Source organism: Mobula birostris, chromosome 29, assembly GCF_030028105.1.
Source record: "Mobula birostris isolate sMobBir1 chromosome 29, sMobBir1.hap1, whole genome shotgun sequence".
Classification (NCBI taxonomy): Eukaryota; Metazoa; Chordata; class Chondrichthyes; order Myliobatiformes; family Myliobatidae; genus Mobula; species Mobula birostris.
Window position 1 is genome coordinate 23,176,862 of NC_092398.1, and position 27,550 is coordinate 23,204,411.

A 27,550-nucleotide genomic window follows, 5' to 3' on the forward strand; every position below is an offset into this window, starting at 1 on the left:
ATGTAGATGCCATTGCCCCAGTACGCCACCGCATAGGAGATTGCACTGGTGACAACAGGGAGGTAGAACGTGTAATCAGAGGACAATTGACAACCGGTACTAACCGATACACCTGTGGATTGTGGGAGGAAACCGGAGCACCAGAGGAAACCCACGTGGTTCACAGGGAGAATGTACAAACTCTGAACAGACAGCACCGGAATTGAACCCCAAACTCCGGAAAACCCCCCGCTATTATCCCTGTCAACCCCCTTCTCCCCGCAACCTTTGATGTCCTGACTGGTCAAGAACCTATCAACCCCCGCTTTAAATACCCAATGACTTGGCCTCCGCAGCCGACTGTGACAATGAATGCCACAGATTCACCACCCTCTGGCTAAAGAAATTCCTCCTCGTCTCCTTTCTAAATAAACATCGCTCTGTTCTGACGCTGCGTCCTCTGGTCCCAGACTCCTCCACTACAGGGAACATCATCTCTAAAGTCACACTAGGTGATGGGTATGTAGTGGTGGTAGGTGGGTTAATGGTTGGAGGTGTCAATCAGTCTTGGGAGAAGCAGCTGAGTCTGGTGGTCCAGGCGTGGATGTTACATAGTGTCTTCCCTGATGGGAGTGGGACAAGCAGTCCGTGAGCTGGGTGGGGGGGGGATCCTGAGAGATATTGCTGGCCCTTTCTCCTGTACCTTTCTCTGTATATGTCCTTGAGGGCAGATAGGCTGGTGCCGGTGATTCGCTGCTGAGGTCGCACTTGGCGTACTGTGTGCAGTTCTACTCACCCTGCTACAGGGAGCATGGGGGAGCTTTGGAGGCTGCCTGCGTTAGAGGGTGTGAGCTATAGGGAGAGGTTGCACAAACTTGGGTTGTCTTCTCTGGAGTGGCGGAGACCGAGGGGAGACCTGATAACAGTTGTATAAGATTATGAGATGCATAGTCAAAGTCTTTTCCCCCCCAAGGTAGAAATGTCTACCAGTCAAGGTGAGGGGGGGGGAAAGTTTAAAGATGCGTAGGGCAAGACTTTTACCTGGAGAGTGATGGGTTCCTTGAATTCGCTGCCAGGGGTGGAGGTGGAGGGAGGTGTTTAAGCAGGAATAGTGAGATCTCTCGAGTTGAGTGTGATGTTCTTCCAAGAGGTTGTCTATTGATGAGTCCTCAGGTGGGTGTGGAGCCCAATTTGGGATCCACAGATCCTGGTGCAGTGTGGAGAAGAGTGCATGCAAAACTCTCAGGCACATATGCATATCTCGGGTGCCTAAGACTTTTGCACAGTACTGTAGTAGTTTTATGTCCTGCACCATACTGCTGCCGTAAAAAAAACAAATTCCATGACACATGTGAGTGATGATAAACCTGATGCGGATCTTCTTGTGGACTGAGAGACGTGCATTGAAATGCACTTTGGTAGAAGAAATTAAAGCGTAGACTATTTCCTGAATGAAGAAAAAAAATTCCAAAACCTTAAGTTCTAAAGGACTTGGGAGTCCCTGTGCAGGATTCCCTAAAGGTTAATTTGCAGGTTGAATTGGTGGTGAGGAGGGCAAATGCAATGTTAATATTCGTTTTGAGAGAACTAGGGTATAAAAGCAAGGATGTAGTACTGAGGCTTTATAAGGCACTGGTGGGCCTCACTTGGAGTATTGTGAGCAGTTTTGGGCCCCTTATCTAGGAAAGGATGTGCTGACATTGGAGAGGGTTCAGAGGAGGTTCGCAAACATGATTCAGGGATTGAAAAGCTTATCATGTAAGGAGCATTTGATGGCACTGGGCCTGTACTCACTGGAATTCAGAAGAATGAGGGGTAATCTAATTGAAACCTATCAAACAATGAAAGGCCTTGAAAGAGGGGATATTTTCTGTGGGGGAATCTAGGACCAGAGAGCACAGCCTCGGGATAGAGGGGTGTCCTTTTACAAAGGAGATGAGGAAGAACTTCTCTAGCCAGAGAGTGGTGAATCTATGAAATTTGTTGCCATTGCATTTGCCTTCCTCACCACCGACTCAGCCTGCAAATTAACCTTTAGGAAATCCTGCACAAGGACTCCCAAGTCCTTTAGAATGTCCGATTTTTGAATTTTTTTCTTCATTTAGGAAATAGTCTACGCTTTAATTTCTTCTACCAAAGCGCATTGCCATGCAATTCCCTCAGTCCACAAGAAGATCTGCATCAGGTTTATGCCATGGTCTCTATGCATATTTAAGGCAGATGTTGATAGATTCTTAATTAGTCAGGGGTTGAAGGGTTAGAGAGAGAAGGCAGGAGACTGGGGCTGAGAGGGAAATGGATCAGCCATGATGAAATGGTGGAACAGACTCGATGGGCCAAATGGCCTAATTCTGTTCCTGTATCTTATGGTCTTCTGAAGAGTGGGAAGGGGGCAGGAAGATGGGAATCATGGTTGGGAAAAGGGGAAGGGAGAGGGAAGCACCAGAGAGACATTCTATAATGACCAATAAACCAATAGTTTGGAATCAAATGGCCTTGCCTGGTGTCTCAGGGCTGGGTGTGTCTGCACCCAGTCCACCCCCTGCCCCTGGCACTCCTTCTCTGCCACCTGTCCCACGGCGCGCCACCCTTGCCGTCCCCAACATCCTCCGCTCCCGCCGGATTTAGAGACTCGCTGTCTGCTCCACGTTGACAAACACAGCGCGGTGCGGGTCTTGGGCACCCTGGCTTTATAAGCAGCGCGTGCCTAAGATCTTTGCGCAGTGCTGTGGGGGCTGCAGTTCGTGGTTGGGTCCTTTGGTCGTCCGGCCCCCACTTGTTCTCTGTGGCACACCGGAGGACGCCCTCGTTTTGCGCAGATTTCTAGATCCTCCAGATCTGCAGAGGTACCCAGTATCTACTGCGTTCACCACCCTCCCAGCTTTTAGAAGTAATGTGGATATCAAAGTGATCTTTGAGGCAACTCCTTCGGGACTCGCTGAGGCGTTTAAGAATTTGGCGTCCTATTCAGCACAGGCAGTGCGGGCCAAAAGGCCTTGTTGCTGTACTGTACGTTTCAGTTCGTTGTTTAGGGTCAGGGGTGCCAGGAGGAGAGAAGGGGATTCGCCAGTGGTGGTTGTGGGGAGTGCAGTGTGTCCCATGTGGGAACAAGGATGGTTGGGGAAGGGAAGATCTGCAAACCGGCTTCTCCATCCCACAGAAGATTCACTTCACGTGGAAAGGATTGTCACAAGCATGAGTGTTTTTTTTGTGTGTGTGTGTGTGTGTGTTTGTGCACACGCGGAGACAGAGAACAGGGGCGGGCTGAGAGTGGAAGGAGATTAGCACGGCCCAAGGTCACATTCCTTGCCCTTATTGGGAAGGCTCTGCCTCTGCCGATTACAGGCCAAAACTCAGCCTGGCTTCCCCGGAGAGGGTAGGTCCGCTTAAAGGGACGGCAAGCGATGTTGGGTGGGGGGAGGGTGGTGGAGGGATCTCACCTAAACGGCGCTGGCCGGAGCACGCTTGGGATATCGTGGGCAATTCTGGGCCCTGTATCCAAGGATGGGCCTGCTGGCCTTGGAGAGGGTCCAGAGAAAGTTCACGATTACCCAGGCTGAAAATGAAAGGCTTCACATACGAGAAGCATTTGATGTCTCTGGGTCTGTACCCGATGGTGTTCAGAAGGATTGGGGTGGGGATCTCATTGAAACTTCCCAGACACTGAAGGGCCTGGATAGAGTGCACATGGAGAGGATGTTTCCTATAGTGGGGACCAGAGGGCACTGCCTCAGAATAAAAGTATATCCCTTTAGAACTGAGATGAGGAATTTCTTTAGCCAGAGGTCAGTGAATCTGTGGAATTTGTTGTTACAGACAGTTGTGGAGGCTACGTCACTGCATGTACTTAAGGCAGAGCTTGATAGTTGATCAGGATGGTACTGTCAGGCCATGAAGCCTAACTCCTAGGCCTAGGCCAGGTTTGGGTCTGTAATTGGTCAGGTTATTTCCAGGCCCTGATGTCCAGGTTGGACCTCGAGTCTCAGGAGACCATAAGATACAGGAGCAGAATTAAGCCATTCAGCCCATCAGATCTACATACTCTATGTACCATCATGCTGATTATTTTCCTCAGCCCCCATTCTCCTGGCATGTCTCTAGTGAAGCCCTTACCCACCCCCTCGTGGCAAAGAAGAAACTGAACAATGTCGGCAGATTCTCTCACACACCAGCCCCAAGGAGGGGCAGCGCGCTTCCTGCTCCCCCAACGCCATCCCGACCTCGCGGCTCCACTCTCTCCCTCGCCAATCGCACCCCACCCTCTCTCCTCATGTCACCTCTCCCATCCCTCCTCACCCTCTCTCCCACTTTCCCCTTTCTTTCTCCTCTCCTCCCACTTTCCCACTTCCTTAACCCTCTCCTCCCTCCTACCCATCACCCTCCCCTCACCCTCCCTGTCCCCTCACCCCCTCCCCCTCACACTCCCCTCTTCCCCCTCCCCTCCTTCCCCTCCCCCCTCCTCCCCTTCCCCCTCCTTCCCTCCCCCTCCCCTTCCCCCTCCTTCCCTCCCCCCTCCTCCCCTTCCCCCCTCCCCCTCCTCCCCTTCCCCCTCCCCCCTCCCCTTCCCCCTCCCCCCCTCCCCTTCCCCGCTCCCCTTCCTCCTCCCCTTCCCCCTCCCCCCTCCTCCTCCCCTTCCCCCTCCCCTTCCCCCTCCCCCTCCTCCCTCCCCCTCCTCCCCTTCCCCCCTCCCTCCCCCTCCTCCCCTTCCCCCCTCCCTCCCCCTCCTCCCCTTCCCCCCCTTCCCCCTCCTCCCCTTCCCCCCCTTCCCCCCTCCCCTTCCCCCCTCCCCCTCCTCCTCCCCTTCCCCCCCTCCCCCTCCTCCTCCCCTTCCCCCCTCCCCTCCTCCTCCCCTTCCCCCCTTCCCCCCTTCCCCCTCCTCCTCCCCTTCCCCCTCCTCCTCCCCTTCCCCCCTTCCCCCATCCCCTTCCCCCCTCCCCCCTCCCCTCCTCCCCCCTCCCCCTCCTCCCTCCCCTCCTCCCTCCCCCCTCCCCCTCCTCCCTCCCCCCTCCCCTCTCCCTCCCCCCCTCCCCCCCTCCTCCCTCTCCCTCCCCCTCCTCCCTCCCCCTCCTCCCTCCCCCTCCTCCCTCCCCCTCCTCCTCCCCTTCCCCCCTCCTCCTCCCCTCCCCCCTCCTCCCCTCCCCCCTCCTCCTCCCCTCCCCCCTCCTCCTCCCCTCCCCCCTCCTCCTCCCCTCCCCCCTCCTCCCCTCCCCCCTCCTCCTCCCCTCCCCCCTCCTCCTCCCCTCCCCCCTCCTCCTCCCCTCCCCCCTCCCCCTCCCCCTCCCCCTCCCCCTCCCCCTCCCCCTCCCCCTCCCCCTCCCCCTCCCCATCTCTCCCCTCCCCTCCTGTCCCTTATCCCTCCCCTCCCTTCCTCCCTCCCCCTCCTCTCCCCCTCTCAATGTCCCTCCCTCCCATCCCCCTCTCATCCCCTCCCTCCTGATTCTTCCCGTACTGCTCTTCCCCCTCCTCTCCTCACCCCTCCCCCAGGCCGCTGCGGGGCCGGGCTCCACCTTTAACCTGCCCGATGAGGAATGCTCGGAATCCAGGCCACAGCTCCAGGAAGTCTCGGAGCTGCCGGCTGGAGGGACGGGACGTGCGGGGAGTGGGGGCCGGAACAGGTCGCTCTGCGCTCCGGACCCCACAGAGTTGGGGGCTGAGTTCGGAGGTGGAGGTGAGAGAGGGGGAAGGGAAGAGAGAGGACAGAGACCGGGAGTGTGTGGGGAAGAAATAGTTTGGGAAGCGGAGAGGAGAGAGGGAAAGATAACGAGGGGGAAGGAGTGAGTGAAAGAGAAGAGAAAGGGAAGAAGAGAGAGACGGGGAGAGTTTGTGAAGCTGAAAGAGAGAGGAGGCGGGGGGAGAGAAAGGGAAGGAAGGAGAGACGGGGGAAGAGTTTGGGAAGCGGAGAGAGGGAAGAAGATAGGGAAGGGGGAGGGGGAGGAAAGGTGAAGGGGACTTGGCGGACGGGGTAGGTTTGCCGGAGTCGCGGACGCTCCCTCCCTGTCCGGGACAGGTTGGGCTCCTCCCCGGCGCCGGCCCGCGGGACGGGACTGGATCCTCCCCCCCGGACACCTGCCCGCCTACAGTCCCGGAGCCGAGCCGATCGGAGCCGCTTTAGTTCGAGCACCGCGGAGAGGTGAGGCTGGGAAAAGGGACCGGGGAGCGGAGGCATGGTTCAGAGCGGCCCGGGATGAACCGAGGGAGGAAGGGAGAGACAGGGAGGGGGAAGGGACTGGGAGGGAGGAAGAGGGTGTGATGGAGGGAGAGGGGAGAGAGTTTGGGAGGGAGGGAGGGACAGAGAGATATGGGGGGGGTAGGTTGTAATGTGAAAGAGTGAGAGAAAGAGGGAGGAATTGAAGCGATGGAGCGAGCGTGAAAGAGACAGAGAAAGTGTGTCGGTTGAGGAAGAGAGTGTGAAAGAGAAGATGAGCGGGGGAATGGGGGAGAGAGTAGGCGAAAACGGGAGAGAAACTGAACGAGTGTGTGTCGGGTGGAAGAAAGACTGTATCCGCACTGACGTTCATCCAGCTCCCTCACACTGTCTCTAAGTGACCCCACTCCCCCTGGACCCTGTGTCACTGACTGTATCCCCATTGACATTAATCCAGCTCCCTCACACTGTCCCTCATTGACCCCTCAACCCCAGTGCCCTGTGTCACTGACTGTATCCCCAACGACGTTAATCCAGCTCCCTCACACCGTCCCTCAGTGACCCCCCCCAACCCCCCTGGACCCTGTGTCACGGACTCTATCCCCACCGACGTTAATCCAGCTCCCTCACACTGTCCCTCATTGACCCCTCTCCCCCTGCGCCCTGTGTCACTGACTGTATCCCCACTGACATTAATCCAGCTCCCTCACACTGTCCCTCAGTGACCCCTCAACCCCCCTGGACCCTGTGTCACTGACTGTATCCCCACTGACATTAATCCAGCTCCCTCACATTGTCTGTCAGCGACCTTCTCCCCCCAGCGCCCTGTGTTACTGGCTGTATCCCCAGGGACGTTAATCCAGCTCCCTCACACCATCTTTCAGTGACCCCTCTTTCCCAGCACCCTGTGTCACTGACTGTATCCCATCTGACATTAATCCAGCTCCCTCATACTGTCCCTCAGTGACTCTTTTTCCCCCTGAGCCCTGTGTCACTGACTGTATCCCCACTGACATTAATCCAGCTCCCTCACACTGTCCCTCATTGACCCCTCAACCCCAGCGTCCTGTGTCACTGACTGTATCCCCACTGACATTAATCCAGCTCCCTCACACCGTCCTTCAGTGACCCCCCCCCCAACCCCCTGGACCCTGTGTCACTGACTGTATCCCCACCGACGTTAATCCAGCTCCCTCACACTGACCCTCCGTGACCCCCCAACCCCCCTGGACCCTGTGTCACTGACTGTATCCCCACTGACATTAATCCAGCTCCCTCACACTGTCTCTAAGTGACCCCTCTCCCCCTGCGCCCTGTGTCACTGACTGTATCCCCACTGACATTAATCCAGCTCCTTCACAACCGTCCCTCAGTGACCCCCCAACCCCCCTGGACCCTGTGTCACTGACTGTATCTCCACTGACATTAATCCATCTCCCTCACATTGTCTGTCAGCGACCTTCTCCCCCCAGCGCCCTGTGTTACTGGCTGTATCCCCAGGGACGTTAATCCAGCTCCCTCACACCATCCCTCAGTGACCCCTCAACCCCAGAGCCCTGTGTCCCCACTCTCATCAGTGACAGCCATCTCCTTCTCCCCGAACATTTTATACCGTGAGCGGGGGTTGGATCTGTGCATTGTCACTGATCCATGTTGTGGGATGGGAGGCCGGTTTTCTCCGGTCTGTTTCCCAGGGCCCATAACCGGTCGCCTAGCAACAGCTGTGGGTCAGACGCACATCCCCTTCCTGCTCTCTATCCTGTGCAGGTGTTGGGAAGTTCTGTCTGGGACGTTCCAGATAAACTCTGGCGAACAGCCTGCGGATTCCTGGTAATCCGTCCGTGCTTGGGACCGTCCCCACCCCCCTGCTCCCAGTTTGGGACCTCTCCGAGCCTCCCTCCTCCACGGAGCACAGGCTGACATTCCCAGGAAAACCAGCTTCCCTCTTGGCCACTGGGGCAGTGGATTCCTGATTTTGTTTGGGGAATAATTCCTGTCCCTTTTGCTTGGTCGCTCCAGTTCCCTCTGCACATCCCAACGAACGTACGGGGTCAAAAGATGAATCTTCTCCACCTCCGCCTGTGTGTGCGAGCAGAGAGGGAGAGAATCCTGGGGGGAGTTAACAGGATTGTGTCAGGAAAAGGGAAGTGAAGATGTATCGCATGCTTGCCGAAATGTGGAGAGGATGTTTCCGATAGTGGGAGAGTCTAGGACCAGAGGGCACAGCCTCGGAATAGAGGGGCGTCCCTTTAGAACAGAGATGAGGATGAATTTCTATAGCCAGAGGACATTGAATTTATTGCCACAGACGGCCATAGGGCGTATTTAAAGTGGAGGTTGATAGGTTCTTGATTAGTAAAGGCGTGAAAGGTTACAGGGAAAATATGGTTGAGAGGGATAGTAAATCAGTCATGATTGAATGGGTTGAATGGCCTAATTCTGCTCCATTACACAGTACAGTGAGGAATTTATTGATTGACATACAGTGTGTAACAGACCCTTCCAGCCCTGATTTAACTCTAGCCTAAAAAAGGCATCCATTAGTCTTGCGAGACCATGGATCTGCGTCTGGAAAGTCTTCACTCTCCAGGGCATGGGCCTGGGCAAGGTTGTAAAGAAGAACGGCAGTTGCCCATGCTGCAAGTCTCCCCTCTCCACGCCACCGATATTGTCCAAGGGAAGGGCATTAGGACCCATACAGCTTGGCACCGGTGTCGTCGCAGAGCAATGTGTGATTAAGTGCCTTGCTTAAGGACACAACACATTGCCTCGGCTGGGGTTCTAGCCTAATTATGGGACAATTTACAATGGCCAATTAACCCACCAACCAGTCCGCCTTTGGACTGTGGGAGGAAACCAGAGCACCCAGAGGAAACCCCCACAGTCACGGGGAGAACGTACAAACTCCTTACAGGCAGAATGAGAATCAGGTTTGGTATCACTGGCATATGTTCTGAAATTTGTTGTTATGTGGCCGCACTACATTGCAATGCATAATAATATAAACTGTGAATTACAGTAAGAATTATTTCTATATTTTTAAAACTTAAATAAGTAGTTCAAAAAGAGGAAGAAAAAGTAGTGAGGTAGTGTTCGTGGGTTCAATGTCCGTTCAGACATCGGATGGCAGAGGGGAAGAAGCTGTTGCTGAATCGTTGAGTGTGAGCCTTCAGGCTTCTGTACCTCCTTCCTGATGGTAGCAATGAGAAGAGGGCAGGTCCTGGGTGATGGGGACCCTCAATGATGGATGTTGCCTTTCTGAGGCATTGTCCTGTGAAGAATGTCCTGGATTCTGGGGAGGCTGGTGCCCATGATGGAGCTGACTGAGTTCACAACTTTCTATACCCGCCCCCCCATACCAGACGGTGATGCAGCCAGTTAGAACGCTCTCCGCAGTGCATCTGTAGAAATTTGCGAGCATCTTTGGTGACAAACCAAACCTCCTCAAACTTTCAATGAAATACAGCCACTGCCGTGCCTTCTTTGTAACTGCATCGATATGTTGGACCCAGGATAGATCCTCAGAGATGTTGACACCCAGGAACTTAAAATTGCTCACCCTTTCCCCACTTCTGATCCCTCGATGAGGACTGGTTTGTCTTGCCCTTTCTGAAGTCGACAATCAGTTCCTTTGTCATACTGACGTTGAGTGACAGTGGCGAGAATTGAACCCTGGTCTCTGGTAGTGTAAAGCCTCGTGCTAACCACTATGCTACTATACCACCCCCGGAAAACGGGAATAATGTTTCTGCCTGATGGGGGAGGAGAGAATATTCATGGTGGTGAGCTTTGTGCTGGTTGCTTTATATTCCAAGAAGGGTGTGAGAGCTTTGAGAAAGTTCACCAAGATGCAGACTGAATTAGAGGCTATGAGCTATAAGGAGTGGTTGGACTAACTTGGGTTGGTTTCTCTGGAGCTTCAGAGGCTGAGGAGAGACCTTACAGACGTTTAGAAAATTATGTGAGGTGTAGACAGAGTAGACAGTCAGCATTTTTTCTCCAGGCTGGAAATAGAGTCATTGAGTCACAGAGTAAAGTGCAGAATAGGCCCTTTGGCCCATCTAGTTCATCCTGAACTATTTAGACAGCCTACTCCCATCGACCTGCACCCGGATCATAGTTCTCCATACCCCTACCATCCATGTACCTGTCCAAACTTCTCTTAAAAGTTGAAATCGAGCTTGCATGCACCACCTGCGCTGGCAGCTCATCCCATGTTCTCAAGACCCTCTGATTTTCCCCCCATGCTCCCCTTAGACTTCTCACCTTTCACCCTTCACCCATGACCTCTAGTTGCTGTCCCACCCAAACTCAGTGAGAAAAGCCTGTTTGCATTTACCCCTCATAATTTTGTACACCTCTATCAAATCTTCTCTCAATCTTCTACATCCCAAGGAATAAACCTATTCAATCTTTCCTCATAACTCAGACAATACCCTTGTAAGTTTTCTCTGTGCTATTTCAATCTTATTTACATCTTTCCTGTAGGTAGATGACCAAAACTGCACACGATACTCCAAATTAGGCCTCACCAATGTCTTATACAGTTTACATCCCGTCTGCTGTATTCAATGCTTTGAGTTGTGAACGTAAATGTGCCAGAAGCTTTCTTTACAACCCGATCTACCTGAGATGCCACTTTCAATGAATTATGGACCTGTATTCCCAGATCCCTTTGTTCTACCACTCTCCTCAGTGCCCGACTGTTCACTGTGTAAGACTTGCCCTCTGCAAGCCATGATAGCCTTTCTCACTGTCTACTACACTCCCAGTCTTGGTGTCATCTGCAAATCTGCTGATCCGGTTGTCCAGATCGTCCAGATAGTCACTTTTATAGACACTGTGTTAGTCTCCTGCGTAAATACAGATGCAAAATAAAAATTTAAGATCTCCCCCCATCTCTTTTGTCTCCACACATTCTGATCTTTCAGAGGACCAATTTTGTCCCTTACAGTCCTTTTGGTCTTAACATTGCAGTAGAATACTTTAGGGTTCTCATTCATCTTGTCTGCTACGGTAACCTCATGCTTTCTTTTAGTCCTCCTGATTCTTTTGTAAGTGTTCGTTTGCATTTCTTGTACTCCATAAGTACATGCACCTCCTTTTTCTTCTCTTAACCAGGGTCTCAATATCTCTTGAAAACCAGGATTCCCTGCACTTATTATCTTTTCCTTTTATTCTGACAGGCACATACAAGCTTTGTACTCTCAAAGTTTCACTTTTGAAGGCCTCCCACTTAGCACGCACACCTTTGCCAGAAAACAGTCTGTCCCAATCCACACTTACCAGATGATTTCTGATACCATCAAAATTGGCCTTTCTCCAATATAGCACCTCAACTCGCAGACCAGACCTGTCTCGTTGCATATTTACTTTGAAACTGATGGCATTGTGATCACTAGATGCAAAGTGTTCCCCTACACAAACTTGTGTCACCTGCCCTGTCTCATTCCCCAATAGCAGATCAAGTATCAGACACTCTCATTGGGACGTCTATGTACTGATGAAGGAAACTTTCCTGAATACATTTGACAAACTCTATCCCGTCTAGTCCTTTTACAATATGGGAGTCCCAGTCAATATGTGGAAAGTTAAAATCACCTACTATAATAAGTTTATGTTCCTTGCAACAGTCTGATTTGTTCTCCTTATTTCCGCGGACCATTTGGTGGCCTGTAACATAGCCCCATTAATGTGGTCATACCTTTCTTATTCCTCAGTTCCACCTGTAAAGCCTGACGAGACCAGTTCTCCAGTCTGTCCTGACTGAGCACTGCTGTGACCTTTTCCCTGACTAGGAACACCCCCTCTCCCACAATCCCTCCCATTCTGTTGCGTCTAAAGCAACGGAACCCCGGAATATTGAGCTGCCAGTCTTGCCAGTCTTGCCAGTCTTGCCCGTCTTGCCCCTCCTGCAACCAAGTCTCACTAATGGCTGTAATATCATAATTCCTGGTGTTATTCATGCCCTGAGCTCATCTGCCCTTCCTACGATACTTGCATTGAAATATACACATCTCAGGACACTAGTCACACCATGCTCAACCTTTTGATTCCTGACTTCGTCTGAGGTCTTACCAACATCTGCCTCCACAACCTCTCTTGCACTCTGGTTCCCATCTCCCAGCCACTCTAGTTTAAACCCCACCAGGTGCAAATTTTGACAGATGCTGGAAATTCAAAGCCCCTCAAACTCCCGGTGAAATATAGCCACTGTTGTGCCTTCTTTGTAATTGTCCATGATAGATCCTCAGAGATGTTGACACCCAGGAACTTGAAATTGCTCATCCTCTCCTCTTCTGATCCCTCGATGAGGACCGGTGTGTGTTCCCTCATCTTACCCTTTCTGAAGTCCACAATCAGTTCCTTGGTCTTATTGACGTTGAGTGACAGTGGCGGGAATTGAACCCTGGTTGGACTCCAGTACCGTAAAGCATTCTGCTAAACACTACGTTACCTTGGCATCTCAGGTAAAACAGTAATGATGTTCCATACGTTAAAGTTTCTGCCCTCTGGGGGAGGAGAGAATGCTCAGGGTGAGTGTGTCTTTAATTGTGATACTTGATCTGCATTAGATTCTGGGAAGGGTGTGGGGGCTTTGGAGAGGTTGCAGAAGAGGTTCAGCAGGGTGCTGCGTGGACTAGAGAGCATGATATAAGGAGAGACTGGACAAACTTGGGTTGTTTTCTCTGGAGTGTTTGAGGCTGAGGAGAGACTTGAGGGAGGTTTATAAAATTACATGAGGTGTAGGTAGAGTAGGGAGCCGGTATTTTTTCACCCAGGGTGGAAACGTCTAATACCTGAGGGCAGTAATGAGTAGACCATTCCGGCCTTTCGAGCTGCACCATCCAGCAAACCCCTGAATTAATCCTAGACTGATCACGGGACAATTTACAAAGACCAATTAACCTACCAACTGGTACATCTTTGGACTGTGGGAGGAAACCGATTCACCTGGAAGAAACCCATGTCGTCAGGTGGAGAACATACAAGCAGCGGTGGAAATTGAATCTGTGTCGCCTGTACTGTAAAGCATTGTGCTAACTGCTGCACTATGATCTGAGATGTGTGTGGCAAGCTTTTTTTATATAACATAGTGGCGGGTGCCTGGAATGTCCTTCCAGAGCTGGAGCTGGATGCAGATACGATAGAGGTGTTTAAGAAGCAGTTAGATACATGAACGTGCAGGGAATGGGGGTGAGGTGGAGATTGTGTAGGCAGCAAGAGACTGATTTAGTTAAACATTTAATTAGTGTTTCCATTAGTTCTGCACAATGTGGTTCATTAAATGTTTGAGGAAATCCTGTTCTGTGTATTTCCATGTTTTGTATTCCAATGAATTGAGATCAGTGTTAACTGATGGTTGGTAGCACAGATAAGATGGGCCAAAGGACCTATGTCTCACGATAACGTGCTGCGATTAACCCCTGACCTGCTCTTCCCGCCCTACTCTCAGGGCAGGCTCTTGGGAGTGGGGGCAGAGGGGAGACGAACCTGTCTCAGTGGCTAAGCCACGACTCCTCCTCATTTAGCGGAGGTGTCCGATTGGGAAAAACTGCCACAGGTTCTCGGCAGGTCAGGCAGCATCTGGTGGGAGGGAACTGGAGCTAACGAATCAGGTTTATTATAACGAGGCTTAGATGATGTGATATCTGTTGTTTTGCGGAAGCTGTTCCATGCAAAGACATAAGAATTACTCTAAGTTTTAAAAGAGAGAACAGTATATTTACTGGCTGCATCACACCAATGCCCCTTGAATAGAAAATCCTGCATAAAATGGTAGATATAGCCCACTCCATCATGGGTAAAGCCCTCCCCACCATTGAGCACCTCTACATGGGACGCTGTCACAAGAAAGCACCATCCATTATCAGGGACCCCGACCGGCCAGGTCTTGATCTCTTCTCACTGCTACCATCAGGAAGAAGGTGCACAACCCTCAGGACTCGCACCACCAGGTTCAGGAACAGCTATAACCTCTCAAACATCAAGAAGGAGGTGCAGGAGCGTCAGGACTCGTACCATCAGGTTCAAGACCGCTTATTACCCCTCAACCATCAGGCTCTTGAACCAAAGAGGATAACTTCACTCACCTTCACTTGCCCCATCGTTGAAATGTTCCCACAACCTGTGGACCCACTTTCAAGGACCCTTCATCTCAAATTTTCAATATTTATTGCTTATTTTTTATCATTATTATTATTTCTTTCTTTTTGTTTTTACAGTTTGTTGTCTTCTGCCATCTGGTTGAATGCCCAAATTGGTGTGGTATTTTGTTGATTCTATTATGATTATTGTACTTATTGGGTCTGCCCACTAGAAAATGAATCTCAGAGTTGTATATGGTGACATACCTGCACATTGATAATAGATATACTTTGAAAAATAAATAAGAGAGGAATGGTGAGGTGGTGTTGATGGGTTCATGAACTGTTTGGAAACCTGATGGTGGGGTGGGAAAGGAGATGTTCCTAAAATCTTGAGGAATATCTTCCTGATGGTATGCACCTTCCTTGATGGTATGCATCTTCCCTGATGGTTATGCATCTTCCCTGATGGTATGCATCTTCCCGATGGTAGTAATCAGAGAGGCATATTCCAGGCGGTGAGAGTCCTTAATGCTGGATGTCACTTTCTTGAGACACTGTCCTTTGAGGATGACCTTGTTGGTGTGTTTTTGAACTGATCATGTGATCTGGGACTTTGCTCTCTCTGAGAAGGTTCCACAATGTTGCAGGCCAGGAAGACTGGAGATGGGGCGTCTCCATGAAAAGACGAATCTCAGGGTTGTACACTACATATGTACCTTGATAATGTTCTTTGGTTGAGGAGGGTTGTGCCCGTGATGGAGCTGCTGAGTCTACAACCCTCCGTTGCGATCTCGTGTACCACTGTTGATGGAATCTCAGATAGAGACGAGGCGTATAGGAGCGTGATGGATCAGCTGGTTGAGGGATGTCACAACAACAACCTGAGTGAGGTTGTGGACTTCTGCAAGGGGGTGTTGGGACATTTTGGACTTCTGGAAGGGGACTTCGGGAGAACACACTCCAGTCCTCACCGAGGTTGTCAGAAGTGCTTTCGAAATCTCAGAGGACCTTCCCTGGGCCCAGCACGTCGATGGAATCACAAAGAAGGAATGCCAGCAGCTCTACTTCATTAGGAGTTTGAGCAGATTTCACCGAAAACTCTGGCAACTTTCTATAGATGTATGGTGGAGATCATTCTAACTGTTTGTGTCACCATCTAGTATGGAGGCTGCAATGCACAGGATCAGAAGAGACTGCAGAGGGTTGCAGACTTAACCCAGCTCCATCACGGCCACAACCAAGATGTCACACAAGAAGGCAGCATCTATCTTGAAGGACTCTCACCATCCGGGACATGGCCTCTTCTTGTCTCTGCCATCAGGGAGGAGGTACAGGAGCCCAAGGACATGCCGTCAGCATTCTCGGAACAGCTTCTTCCCCTCCGCCATCAGATTTCGAACGGTCTTTGAACACCAGCTCACTATTTCTCTTCCGCACTGTTTATTCATTATAAGTCACAGAAAGAAATCAATGAATAAATTTTATAGCTTTGCTCTGTACTGCTGCCACAAACCAACCAGTCTCAAAGGGAACTACAGCACAGAAACAGGCCCTTCAGCCCATTGAGTCCATGCTGACCTGTTACTCTGCCTTGTCCCTCTGACCTGCACCTGGACCGGAGTCCTCCATACCCCTCCCATCCATGTACTTATCCAAACTTCTCTTGAGTATCAAAATCAGACCCACATCCAGCACTTCTGCTGGCACTCTCACCACCCTCTGAGTGAATCACAAACAAGGGAAAACCTGCAGATGCTGGAAATCCAAGCAACGCACACGAACTTGTGGAGGAACTCAGCAGGCCACTTAGATGCTGCCTGGCCTGCTGAGTTCCTCCAGCATTTCGTACATGTTGCTCTCTGAGTGAAGAAAGTTTCCCCTCATGTTCCCCTAAATACATTTCACATTTCACCCTTCACCCATGACCTCTAGTTCTAACCTCACCTAGAAAAAAGCCTGCTTGCATATACCCTGTCTATAAAGGCATCCGTTAGTCTTGCGAGACCATGGATCTGCGCCTGGAAAGTCTTCACTCTCCAGGGTGCAGGCCTGGGCAAGATTGTATGGAAGACCAGCAGTTGCCCATGCTACAAGTCTCCCCTCTCCACGACACCAATGTTGTCCAAGGGAAGGGCATTAGGACCCATACAGCTTGGCACCAATGTTGTCGCAGAGCAATGTGTGATTAAGTGCCTTGCTCAAGGACACAACACGCTGCCTTGGCTGGGGCTCGAACTCACGTCCTTCAGATCACTAGTTGAACGCCTTAACCACTTAGCCACGTGCCCACTGTCTATACCCCTCATAATTTCATATATTCCTGTCAAATCTCCCGTGTTCCAGGGAATAAAGTCCGAATGTATTCAATCTTTCTCTCTAATAACTCAAGTCCTCAAGTTCTAGCAACATCCTCATAAATTTTTCTCTGCAATCTTTCCATCTTATTGATGTCTTTCCCATGGATAGGTTATCACAGCTTTTAAACTTCATTCAATCAGAGCTGGCCTAGTCTCCAGCCAATTGCAGCCTCTTGCTGTCCTATACGTTGGATCCCACATACCGGGCTCCCTCCTCATCAGTTCCCTGTGCGACAGAGAGGTCCCACAGATTCACCACTGCCCGGGGGCAGAACATGAGTTTCCTGGGCTCCCCACCTTGCCTCATCCCAAGTTACCAGCGTCACTCATTGCAGAGGAGGAGGAGGCAGTGTGAGGGAGAACCGAGGTGCGACAGGCAGACTGGAATCTGTGCTTGCCCCTGCAGTCTGACTCCCCCATCAGTGCTGCTCTCCAGTGTTTGCTCCTTGGAAGACTAGTTGTATTACCTCCCAGAGTGAGATGAGGAACTGCTACGTGTTTGCTCTTATGGAAACCTGGCTCCAGGGAACATCCCATACACCATCAACCTTCAGTCCATGCCATTCAAGGACTTGTGCTAATATTATTTTGTGACTCTGTGTGCTGGATCATAGCTATATGCACTGTATGTATGTACTGGTCCCAGAGGAACGATATTTCATTTAGCTGTATACATGTGTATGGTTGAATGATAATTTATCTTGAACTCACAGAACAGAAACTGGATTGATAATTTTTTTTTGTGCAACAACTCATCCCATTCTTTTTTTGCCTTCAGTGTGAGACAGTCCTGTTAGTCAACGCTGTGAATATTTTAGGTTCTGCCTGAGGAGAATGTTGTCCTAACCGTCCTAGGGCAGTCATAGGAGCAATGACTGATGACAGTGACTAGCCTGTGCAGGTGAGTACAGCCAGGTATGGACTCAAACTGACTTGGGTCAACTCTGTCAGAAAGAGTGAAGCTCCCTCTGCACCATTTCATCACACACTCCCGGGGTCAGACACAGAGCGACACTCCCTCCACACTGTCCCATCACACACTCTTGAGTTAACAGAGCGAAGCTCCCTCCACACTGTCCCATCACACACTCCCGGGGTCAGACACAGAGTGAAGCTCCCTCCACTATGTTCCACCGCACCCTCTCGTAGTGGATGGGGTTTTGTGTCACTGCCTCTCCCTCCGTGCCTCACCCTCTGCTCCTTCTCATGAATTAATTCTTCCTTCTCCCACCAGCAGGAAGGTCGAATCCCCTCCCCGTCACCGGAGGCATGGAGGTCGAAGGTCAAGTGGTGACCATGGCAACTGGTGACTTTGGCTCTCCTGGTAGGTGAACCCACGATCGTGAGGGTGCATCGGGATGGGTCTGGGGTGGGTGGGGGCGGGGGTTGGGGGCATTCCAGGGAATGGACTATTCAGTTATTGGATGTAGGGACCAGACAGCTTTTCACAGAACCAGACCGAACTAAACCCAGCAGGAGCGGGTGCAATTTGGACTAAAGCTTCCCAAACAGATCAGGCGAGGCTGACCAGACTCCACTAGACTGAGTTAAGTTTGGACCGGACTGGATTATGTTCCGATCAGACTGTAGTCACTTTCTACTCCCCACTCTGGCCTCTAGTCTCTTCTCCTCACCGGCCTATCACCTTTCCCTGGGTCCCCTCTTCGTTCTCATTCTCCTATGGTTCACTCTCCTCTCCTATCAGATTCTTTCCTCTCCTGCCCTTTATCTTTCCCTCTCACCTGGCTTCACCTATTACTGTCTAGCTAATCTTCCTTCTTCTCCCCTTACTCGGGCATCTTCCTCCTTCCTTTTTCAGCTCTGATGAAGCATCTTGATCTGAAACGTCAACTGTTTATTCATTTCTGTAGATGCTGCCTGACCTGCTGAGTTCCTCCGGCATTTTGTGTGTGTGTGTGTTGCTTTGAGATCTGTTTGGACAGGACTGAGCTGGGCTGACCAGAGCAACTGAGTTAAGTTCAGACCAGACCAGAGCAGATCTGTTCGTTCTGGATGGACCAGGGCCAGAGTCCACTCGATTGGACTGGAGACTCAACTAAACTGGAGCGGAGCAAAGTAAGTTCGGACCGGAGTGTATTGGACCAGAAATTGAGACGATTACACTGGACAGGAGTGAGTTTAGACAGATGGTTGTTTCAGTATTTGACCCCCACCCCATCACCTCTCACCCCTGACTGACCCCACAGGACTGCAGCGGTACACCAAGGCGGGGCATGCGAAGGGGGAGCGGAGGATCGAGCTGGCGCTGCGGCGGCAGAATATGGAAGACAGCCTGCGGAGGAAGATCGGGGAGCTGAGAGCTCTGTGTCTGCAGGAGGCTGTGAGTATGGGGTGTCGGCTGGGTCAGGGCTCTGCCCCCTCTACTCTCCTCCGCTGCCCAGCCCCTCCTGCGTCGCTGGAACAGCCCCTGCTGAACCACAAACCGTCCAATTTCAGAACAGGCCCTTCAGCCCATCAAGCCCCTGCCCACCCACAAACCAACCAATTTCATTCCCTCCCCCATCATCTACCCCCCACAACACACATTCCCCAGGTAATCCCCATCATTTCCCTTCCACATTCTCCGGCATCTCCCCACCCAGGTAATTCACAACCTTACCCCCCACATCGTCTATCTGCTCCCCGTCATCTTCTCCCCCCCACCCTATTCACCTGCATCACTCTTGTCCATACGTTCCACCATCATCTCGCCCCCTCCTGCGCATTCCCCACATACCCCACTTCATCAACCCCCCTCCCCCCACCACAATAAATCCCCCCTCCCCACCCAACCCATGCACATCACAAACAGCAGAGTGTGGGATCAACCCTGTGTTTCCGGATCCCCAGGACAGTGACTCTACCCGCTGCCCCAACTGTGCTCTGCCTCCCCCCAGTCTGATTATTACTCACCAAATTCCCTTTCCCTGCTTCCTTGACTGTGCAGACTTCCCTGACTGTAGTTTGACCTGGGCCCGTTCTTCTGTCTCCACAGCAGCCGCCTGCCCAGCTGAGTATTTCCTGTAGTTTATCTCCAAATTACCCACATCTAATGCCTTCCTTTTGATAGCTGTGCTCTACTAATCCCTCGTTCTTTACACTGTCAGGGACAGTCGGGGGGGGGGAGCGGGTACACTTTTCCCCTTCCAGTCAGTGCGGATCATTGCAGAATATTGGAAGACATGCCTAGACCATCTCACATAAAACATAGGAGCTGAATTAGGCCATTCGGCCCACTGAGACTGCTCTGTCATTCCATCGAGGCTGATTTATTATCCCGTTCTCCTGCCTTCTCCCCATAACCTTTGACGTCCCGACCTATCAACTTCCACTTTAAACATATCCATTGACTCAACCTGCACAGCCGTCTGTGGCAATGAATTCCACAGATTCACCACCCTCTGGCTAAAGAAATTCCTCCTCACCTCCATTCTAAATGGACACCTTTCTATTCTGAGGCTGTGCCCTCTAGTACTAGACTCTCCCATCCCCTCCATGTCCACTCTATCTAGACCTTTCAATATTCAATAGGTTTCAATGAGATCCCCTCTCATTCCTCTAAATTCCAGTGAGTAAAGGCCCAGAGCCATCAAACAATCTTCACGCACTAATCCTGTCATTCCCAGAAACATTCTTGTGAACCTCCTCTGGACCCTCTCCAGTGCCAGCGCATCCTTTCTTGGATAAGGGGCCCAAAACTGCTAACGATTCTCCAAGTGCAGTCTGAGCAATGCCTTATGAAGCCTCAGTGTCTGGTCCTGGGGATTTATCTGTCCTCAGTTTTGTTTCGTTCCCCAGTGCTGTTTTATTTTTTCTTGAACTTCACGGGGATCTCATTGAAACCTATCGATGGGAGAGTCTACGACTAGCGGGCACAGCCTCAGAATAGAAAGGTGTCATATGTGAGTGATGATAAACCTGATTCTGATCTGGGTCTCTATTGTGGACTGAGAGTGGGAAGGGGACAGGGAGAGGGGCAACTGTAAGAATATAAGATACAGGAGCAGAATTTGGCCATTTGGCCTATTTCATCATGGGTGATCCAATTTTCCTCTCAGCCCCAATCTCCTGCCTTCTCCCCGTATCCCTTCATGCCCTGACCATTCAAAGGATCTATCAGCCTCTGCCTTAAATATACGCAAAGACTTGGCCCCCACAGCTGCCTGTGGCAAAGAATTCTACAGATTCACCACTCTCTGGCTAAAGAAATTCTCTGTTCCAAAATGACGCCCCTCTATTCTGGGGCTGTGTCCTCTGTTATTAGACTCTCCCACCATGGGAAACATCCTCTCCACATCCACTTTATCAAGGCTTTTCACCATTTCGTCACGGTTGGGGAAAGGGGAGGGAGCGGGAAGCACCAGAGAGGCACTCTGTAATGATCAATAAACCAATAGCTTGGAATCAAATTATCTTGCCCGGTGTCTCAGGGCTGGGTGTGTATGCACACCCCTCCCCTCCACCCCAGCACTCCTTTTCTGTCCTACACCCCCCACCCGTCATCCTCATCATCCTTTGCTTCCGCCAGATCTACAAACTCGCTCTCCGCTCCACATCGGCAAATACAGTACTGTGCAAATGTCTTGGGCACGCTAGCTATGTACATGTGCATAAGACTTTTGCACAGTACTGTAGATTAACACATTTAAAAAGCACTCGAATGGGTGTATTGCCCATAGTGATTCAGAGGGATATACATCAAACATGAGCAAATGGACTGGCTTAAATGGGCATCTTGGTTGGCACTGAGCAATTGGACCGAATGGCCTGTTTCTGTACTCTGAGCTCACCAGCGGCACAGAGGGTACAACCATCCGGGTGCGATCCTGACCCTGCCCCATTGCCCATGTGCGGCGTCTGCACCCTATCCCCGTACCAAGCGACCGCCAGCACCGTGCCGGGTCTCCGCGCATCTCCTGACCCCTTCCCTGGTGCCCTCCTCTCTCTTGCTCCAGGAGCTGACCGGCCGATTGCCCATGGAGTACCCGCTGGAACCTGGGGAGAAACCGCCATTGGTGATTCGTCGTTCGGGAGGGGTGTACCGAGCTTCGGAACCGAGTGCTCAGTGGGGAGGGGTAAGTGGCATCCTGGGAAAGCGTGGAGCCTGGAATCTGATCTAATCCAGGGATTCTGGAGTTTATGTATAGAATAACAGACCCCCAGGAGTGGGTACAGGCAGGGATCTAATCCAGGGATTTGGGGGTTTATATATAGAATAACAGATCCCCAGGAGTGGGTTACAGGCTGGGATCTGATCCAGGGATTCGGGGGTTTATATATAGAATAACAGATCCCCAGGAGTGGGTTACAGGCTGGGATCTGATCCAGGGATTCGGGGGTTTATTAAAAGAATAACAGATCCCCAGGAGTGGGTACAGGCAGGGATCTAATCCAGGGATTCGGGGGTTTATATAAAGAATAACAGATCCCCAGGAGTGGGTTCCAGGCTGGGATCTAATCCAGGGGTTCAGGAGGTTTATATATAGAATAACATATCTGGGAATGGGTTACAGGCTGGGATCAAATCCTGGGGTTTGGGGTTTTATATATAGAATAACAGATCCCCAGGAGTGGGTTCCAGGCTGGGATCTAATCCAGGGGTTCAGAGAGGTTTATATATAGAATAATAGATCACTGGGATTGGGTTACAGGCTGGGATCTAATCTAGGGGTTCAGGGAGGTTTATATATAGAATAATAGATCCCCAGGAGTGGGTTCCAGGCTGGGATCTAATCCAGGGGTTCAGGGAGGTTTATATATAGAATAATAGATCCCCAGGAGTGGGTTCCAGGCTGGGATCTAATCCAGGGGTTTGGCGGGTTATGGGTACTGGGAGAGTCTGAGGTTCCGCCTTGCATGTATCCCCTCTCTGCAGGCTCGCCTGAGGGAGCTGGAGCGGCGGTTCGAGATGCAGCAGCGGGCTGCTGTGTCAGCGCAGGGACTGGGCGTGAGCGCCGATGGGATGCGAGGCCGATGGATGCGGAGGTACGGACGCAGCCTGCAACTCCGGCTTGGCGATCCTGCCGTGGAGTTTGGCCCATCGTCTGCGTCTGGAGGTATTGGAGGAAAGGGTTTACTGACAGAGGGTGTGGAGGGAGTTTCACGGTTTGTCTGACCCCAGGAGTGTGTGATGGGACGGTGTGGAGGGAGCTTCACTCTGTGTCTGACCCCGGGAGTGTGTGATGGGACGGTGTGGGGGGAGCTTCACTCTGTGTCTCACGCCGGGAGTGTGTGATGGGACGGTGTGGAGGGAGCTTCACTCTGTGTCTGACCCCGGGAGTGTGTGATGGGACGGTGTGGAGGGAGCTTCACTCTGTGTCTGACCCCGGGAGTGTGTGATGGGACGGTGTGGAGGGAGTTTCACTCTGTGTCTGACCCCGGGAGTGTGTGATGGGACGGTGTGGAGGGAGTTTCACTCTGTGTCTGACCCCAGGAGTGTGTGCTGGGACGGTGTGGAGGGAGTTTCACTCTGTGTCTGACCCTGGGAGTGTGTGCTGGGACGGTGTGGAGGGAGATTCACTCTGTGTCTGACCCCGGGAGTGTGTGATGGGACGGTGTGGAGGGAGTTTCACTCTGTGTCTGACCCCAGGAGTGTGTGCTGGGACGGTGTGGAGGGAGTTTCACTCTGTGTCTGACCCTGGGAGTGTGTGCTGGGACGGTGTGGAGGGAGATTCACTCTGTGTCTGACCCCGGGAGTGTGTGATGGGACGGTGTGGAGGGAGTTTCACTCTGTGTCTGACCCCAGAGAGTGTGTGATGGGACGGTGTGGAGGGAACTTCACTCTGTATCTGTCCTTAGGAGTGTGTGATGGGACGGTGTGGAGGGAGCTTCACCCTGTGTCTGACCCTTACTGCTTGCATTCGAGAGCTCTCTGCCTGCTGACCTCTGTGACCCTTTCCGTATAGACATGCGGGGAAACGGGCAGACCATTGGCCGAGGAGACGGCTGGACTTTGCTGCCGACCGACATCTACCACCAGGCGCGAGGCAGACGGAATTCCTACGCCAGTCCTGTACGGTATGGTGGTGGGCCCTCTATACACTAAAGCAACGGGGTTTCTGGGTTCTCACAAAACACTTGGAGTATTGGGACGTCCCGTTAAACCTGTACAAGACGTCAGTGAGACCGCACTCGGAGTATTGTGTGCAGTTCTGGTCACCCAGCTATAGGAAGGATGTCATTAAGCTGGAGAGGGGGCAAGAAAGATTCACCAGGATGTTCCTGGGACTGGAGGGATTGAGTTATAAGGAGAGGCTGGACAGGCTGGGATTGTTTTCCCTGGAATGAAGGAGGCTGAGGGGTGGTTCCCCACCCCCATCCCCAAAATTGGAGGTACATAAGATTCTCAGAGATATTGAGAGGGTGGAGATTGATGACCTCTTTCCCATCATAGGGAGGGGTATCTGAAACAGAGAGAGAGAGAGACGCCTGTTTAAGGTGAGAGCTAGGAGGTTTCAGGGCCACCCATTGTCAGAGAGCACCAAAGCCCAGGCCCTTCAGCCCATCTAGTCCATGCTGACCCGTCTTACTGCCTCATCCCATCTATCCACGCCTGGACCATATCTCTCCGATCCAGGTACCTGTCCAAACATCTGTTAAGTGTTGAAGTCGAACCTGCATCCACCAACTCCACTGGCAGCTCGTTCCACAATCGCACCAGCCTCTTGAGCGAGCAGGTTCCCATTAAATGTTTCACCTCTCACCCTCAACCCATGAGCTCTGGTTCTAGTCTCACAGAGCCTGTGGAAAAGGCCTGCTTGCATTTACCCTATCTGTACCCCGCCATTCCGTCATGACTGATTTATTGTCACTCTCAACCAAAAGACTTCGCCTCCACAACCATCTGTGACAGTGAATTCCACAGACTCACCACCCTCTGGCCCAAGAAGTTCCTCCTCGGTTGTGTTCTTCAGGGAGGTCCTTCTATTCTGAGGCTGTGCCCTCTCCCCCGGTCCTAGACTTCCCCACTATAGGAAACATCCTCTCAAATTTCAAAGTAAATTTAATTTTCAAAGTACATATATACAATCCTAAGATTTATTTTCTTGTGGGCATACTCAATAAATTGATTGATTGCTAATCATAACAGGATCAATGAAAGACTGCCTAACTGGGGCATTCAAGCAGGGCGCAGAAGACAATAAACTGTGTGTATGTAAATATAAATAAATAGCAATAAATATCGAGAACATGAGATGAAGATTCTTTAGAAGTCCATTGGTTGTGGGAATATTTCAATGAGGAGGCAAGGGAAGCTGTGTGAAGTCCTCTCCACATCCACTCTATCCAGACTTTTCAATATTTGATATGTTCCACTGAGAGGCCCCCTCATTCTTCTAAATTCGGGCAAGTACAGGCCCAGAGCCATCACTCTCTCCTCATACGTCAACCCTTTCATTCCTGGGATCATTATTGTGAATCTCCTCTGGACCCTCTCCAAAACCAGCACATCCTTTCTTAGATAAGGGGACCTGTTATCCATTTCCTCACATAGTGTATGGATATAGATTAAATCGTTATCACCTATTATACAACTACAAGTCTAGTCATCATTGGAATAGGTTTGTTATTGTCACGTGTGCCGAGATAGTGAAAATCTCGTCTTGCATACTGTTTATACAGATCAGATCATTGCACAGTGCATTGAGGTAGAACAAGGTAAAATAATAACAGAGTGCAGAATAAAGAGTCACAGTTACAGAGAAAGGTGCAAGATCATAATGATTGCAAGGCCAACAGTCCATCTTATCATACAGAGGTCTGCTCAGAAGTCTGATGCAAGCTGCCCCTGACCCTGGTGGGACGTGCTTTCAGGCTTTTGTATCTGCTGCCCGATGGGAGGGGGGAATAAGAGAGAGTGTGGGGGGGCAGTGGCATTGCGGAAAATTGTGAACTCAGTCAGCTCCACCATGGATCTCTATAGAATCCAGGCAATCCTCAAGAAGGATTTGGAAGGGACTCGGTCCGAAACGTCGACTGTACCTCTTCCTATAGATGCTGCCTGGCCAGCTGCGTTCACCAGCAGTTTTTGTGTGTAATCCTCAAGGAGTGATGCCTCAAAAGGGCAGCGTCCATCATTAAGGACCCCACTGCCCAGGACCTGCCCTCTCCTCATTGCTACCATCAGGGAGGAGGTACAGGAGCCTGAAGGCACACACTCAACGATTCAGGAACAGCTTCCTCCCCTCTGCCATCCGATTTCAGAATGGAAAATGAACCCATGGAGACTACCTCACTACTTCTTTGCATCACTTATTTAATTTAACAGTGATATATTTATATATTCACTGTAATTCACAAGTGGTTAAGGCATTCGTCTAGTGATTTAAAGGTCGCTAGTTCGAGCCTTGGCTGAGGCAGCGTGTGTGTCCTTGAGCAAGGCACTTAACCACGCATTGCTCTGCGACGACACCGGTGCCAAGCTGTATTGGTCCTAATGCCCTTCCCTTGGACAACATCAGTGCTGTGGAGAGGGGAGACTTGCAGCATGGCAACTGCCCACATTCCATACAACCTTGCCCAGGCCTGCGCCCTGGAAACTTTCCAAGATGCAAATCCATGGTCTCATGAGACTAACGAATGCTTATAAAAAAAATTCACAGGTTTTATTGTTATGTATTGCATTGTACTGCTGCCACAAAAACAACAAATTTCACGACATATGCCCATGATATTAAACCTGATTCTGAATGTCCAGGGTGAGTGGGGTCTTAGATTATGCTGGCTGCTTTACTGAGGCAGAGGGAAGTGTAGACGGACTCCACAGAGGGGAGGCTGGTTTCCGTGATGTGTCCACGACTTTCTGTGGTTCCTTGCGGTCTCGGGCACAGCAGTTGTCGTGCCGAGCCGTAATGCAACTGGATGGAATGCTTGCTGCGGTGCACTGATAGAAGTCAGTGAGGGTGGAATGGGGCATGCAGAATATCTTATAAGTTCCTGCTGTCACAGCAATGCCTTTGCAACTGATGACACTGTCCCCAAAGACAACCCATGTGTAACGCTCACTCCGGCTAGTGGCTTAATATAGGGGATGTTAGCCCCCCGGCCTGGCCACACTTAAGAAATCTCGTTTGGGTGGACGCTGCGTGATGTGCCCCCTGTTACAAATCAGTACCCCCAAATAACAAACAGTACACAATATGCAATTAAATGATTAATCTTTATAATTCTTACTTTGACTATACGCTTAGTAAAGAAATGAAAATGAAGCCCTCCCCCTTTCTTTCTCCCTAGACCTCCCGTCCCATGATCCTTTCATATCCCTTTTGCCAATCAACTTTCCTGTCTTCTCCTATCATTTCGGATTCTATCAAAGTTTGCAGAGGGATTTGGACCAGCTGGAAAAATGGGCTGAACAATGGCAGATGGAGTTTAATACAGACAAGTGTGAGGTATTGCACTTTGGAAGGACAAACCAAGGTAGAACATACAGGGTTAATGGTAAGGCACTGAGGAATGCAGTAGAACAGAGAGATCTGGGAATACAGATACAAAATTCCCTAAAAGTGGCGTCACAGGTAGGTAGGATTGTAAAGAGAGCCTTTATTAATCAAAGTAATGAGTATAAGAGCTGGAATGTTATAGTGAGGTTGTATAAAGCATTGGTGAGGCCGAATCTGGAGTATTGTGTTCAGTTTTGGTCACCAAATTACAGGAAGGATATTAATAAGGTTGAAAGAGTGCAGAGAAGGTTTACAAGGATGTTGCCGGGACTTGAGAAACTCAGTTACAGAGAAAAGTTGAATAGGTTAGGACTTTATTCCCTGGAGCGTAGAAGAATGAGGGGAGATTTGATAGAGGTATGTAAAATTATGATGGGTATAGATAGAGTGAATGCAACCAGGCTTTTTCCACTGAGGCACGGGGAGAAAAAAACCAGAGGACATGGGTTAAGGGTGAAGGGGGAAAAGTTTAAAGGGAACATTAGAGGGGGCTTCTTCACACAGAGAGTGGTGGGAGTGTGGAATGAGCTGCCAGAC

General features: G+C 50.9%; 1 protein-coding gene across 4 annotated transcripts in view; it reads left to right on the forward strand.

The window, feature by feature from the left end:
* Positions 1 to 5,427: 5,427 nt before the first annotated feature.
* Positions 5,428 to 27,550, forward strand: part of LOC140190317 (coiled-coil domain-containing protein 120-like) — a 32,124-nt gene continuing 10,001 nt past the window's right edge. Inside the window, exons 1-7 of one of the 4 annotated variants that reach the window (XR_011883583.1) lie at positions 5,428 to 5,647; positions 17,350 to 17,472; positions 17,809 to 17,895; positions 18,779 to 18,912; positions 21,527 to 21,646; positions 22,447 to 22,627; positions 23,477 to 23,588. Coding sequence is in view for 1 of the 4 variants with exons in the window: in XM_072246943.1 (XP_072103044.1) it covers positions 17,841 to 17,895; positions 18,779 to 18,912; positions 21,527 to 21,646; positions 22,447 to 22,627; positions 23,477 to 23,588 (602 nt within the window). In the remaining 3 variants the exon portion in view is untranslated. Of the gene's footprint in view, positions 5,648 to 5,908; positions 6,110 to 17,349; positions 17,473 to 17,805; positions 17,896 to 18,778; positions 18,913 to 21,526; positions 21,647 to 22,446; positions 22,628 to 23,476; positions 23,589 to 27,550 lie in introns of those variants that run through there. The other 3 variants (XR_011883581.1, XM_072246943.1, XR_011883582.1) reach the window with 3 other exon arrangements.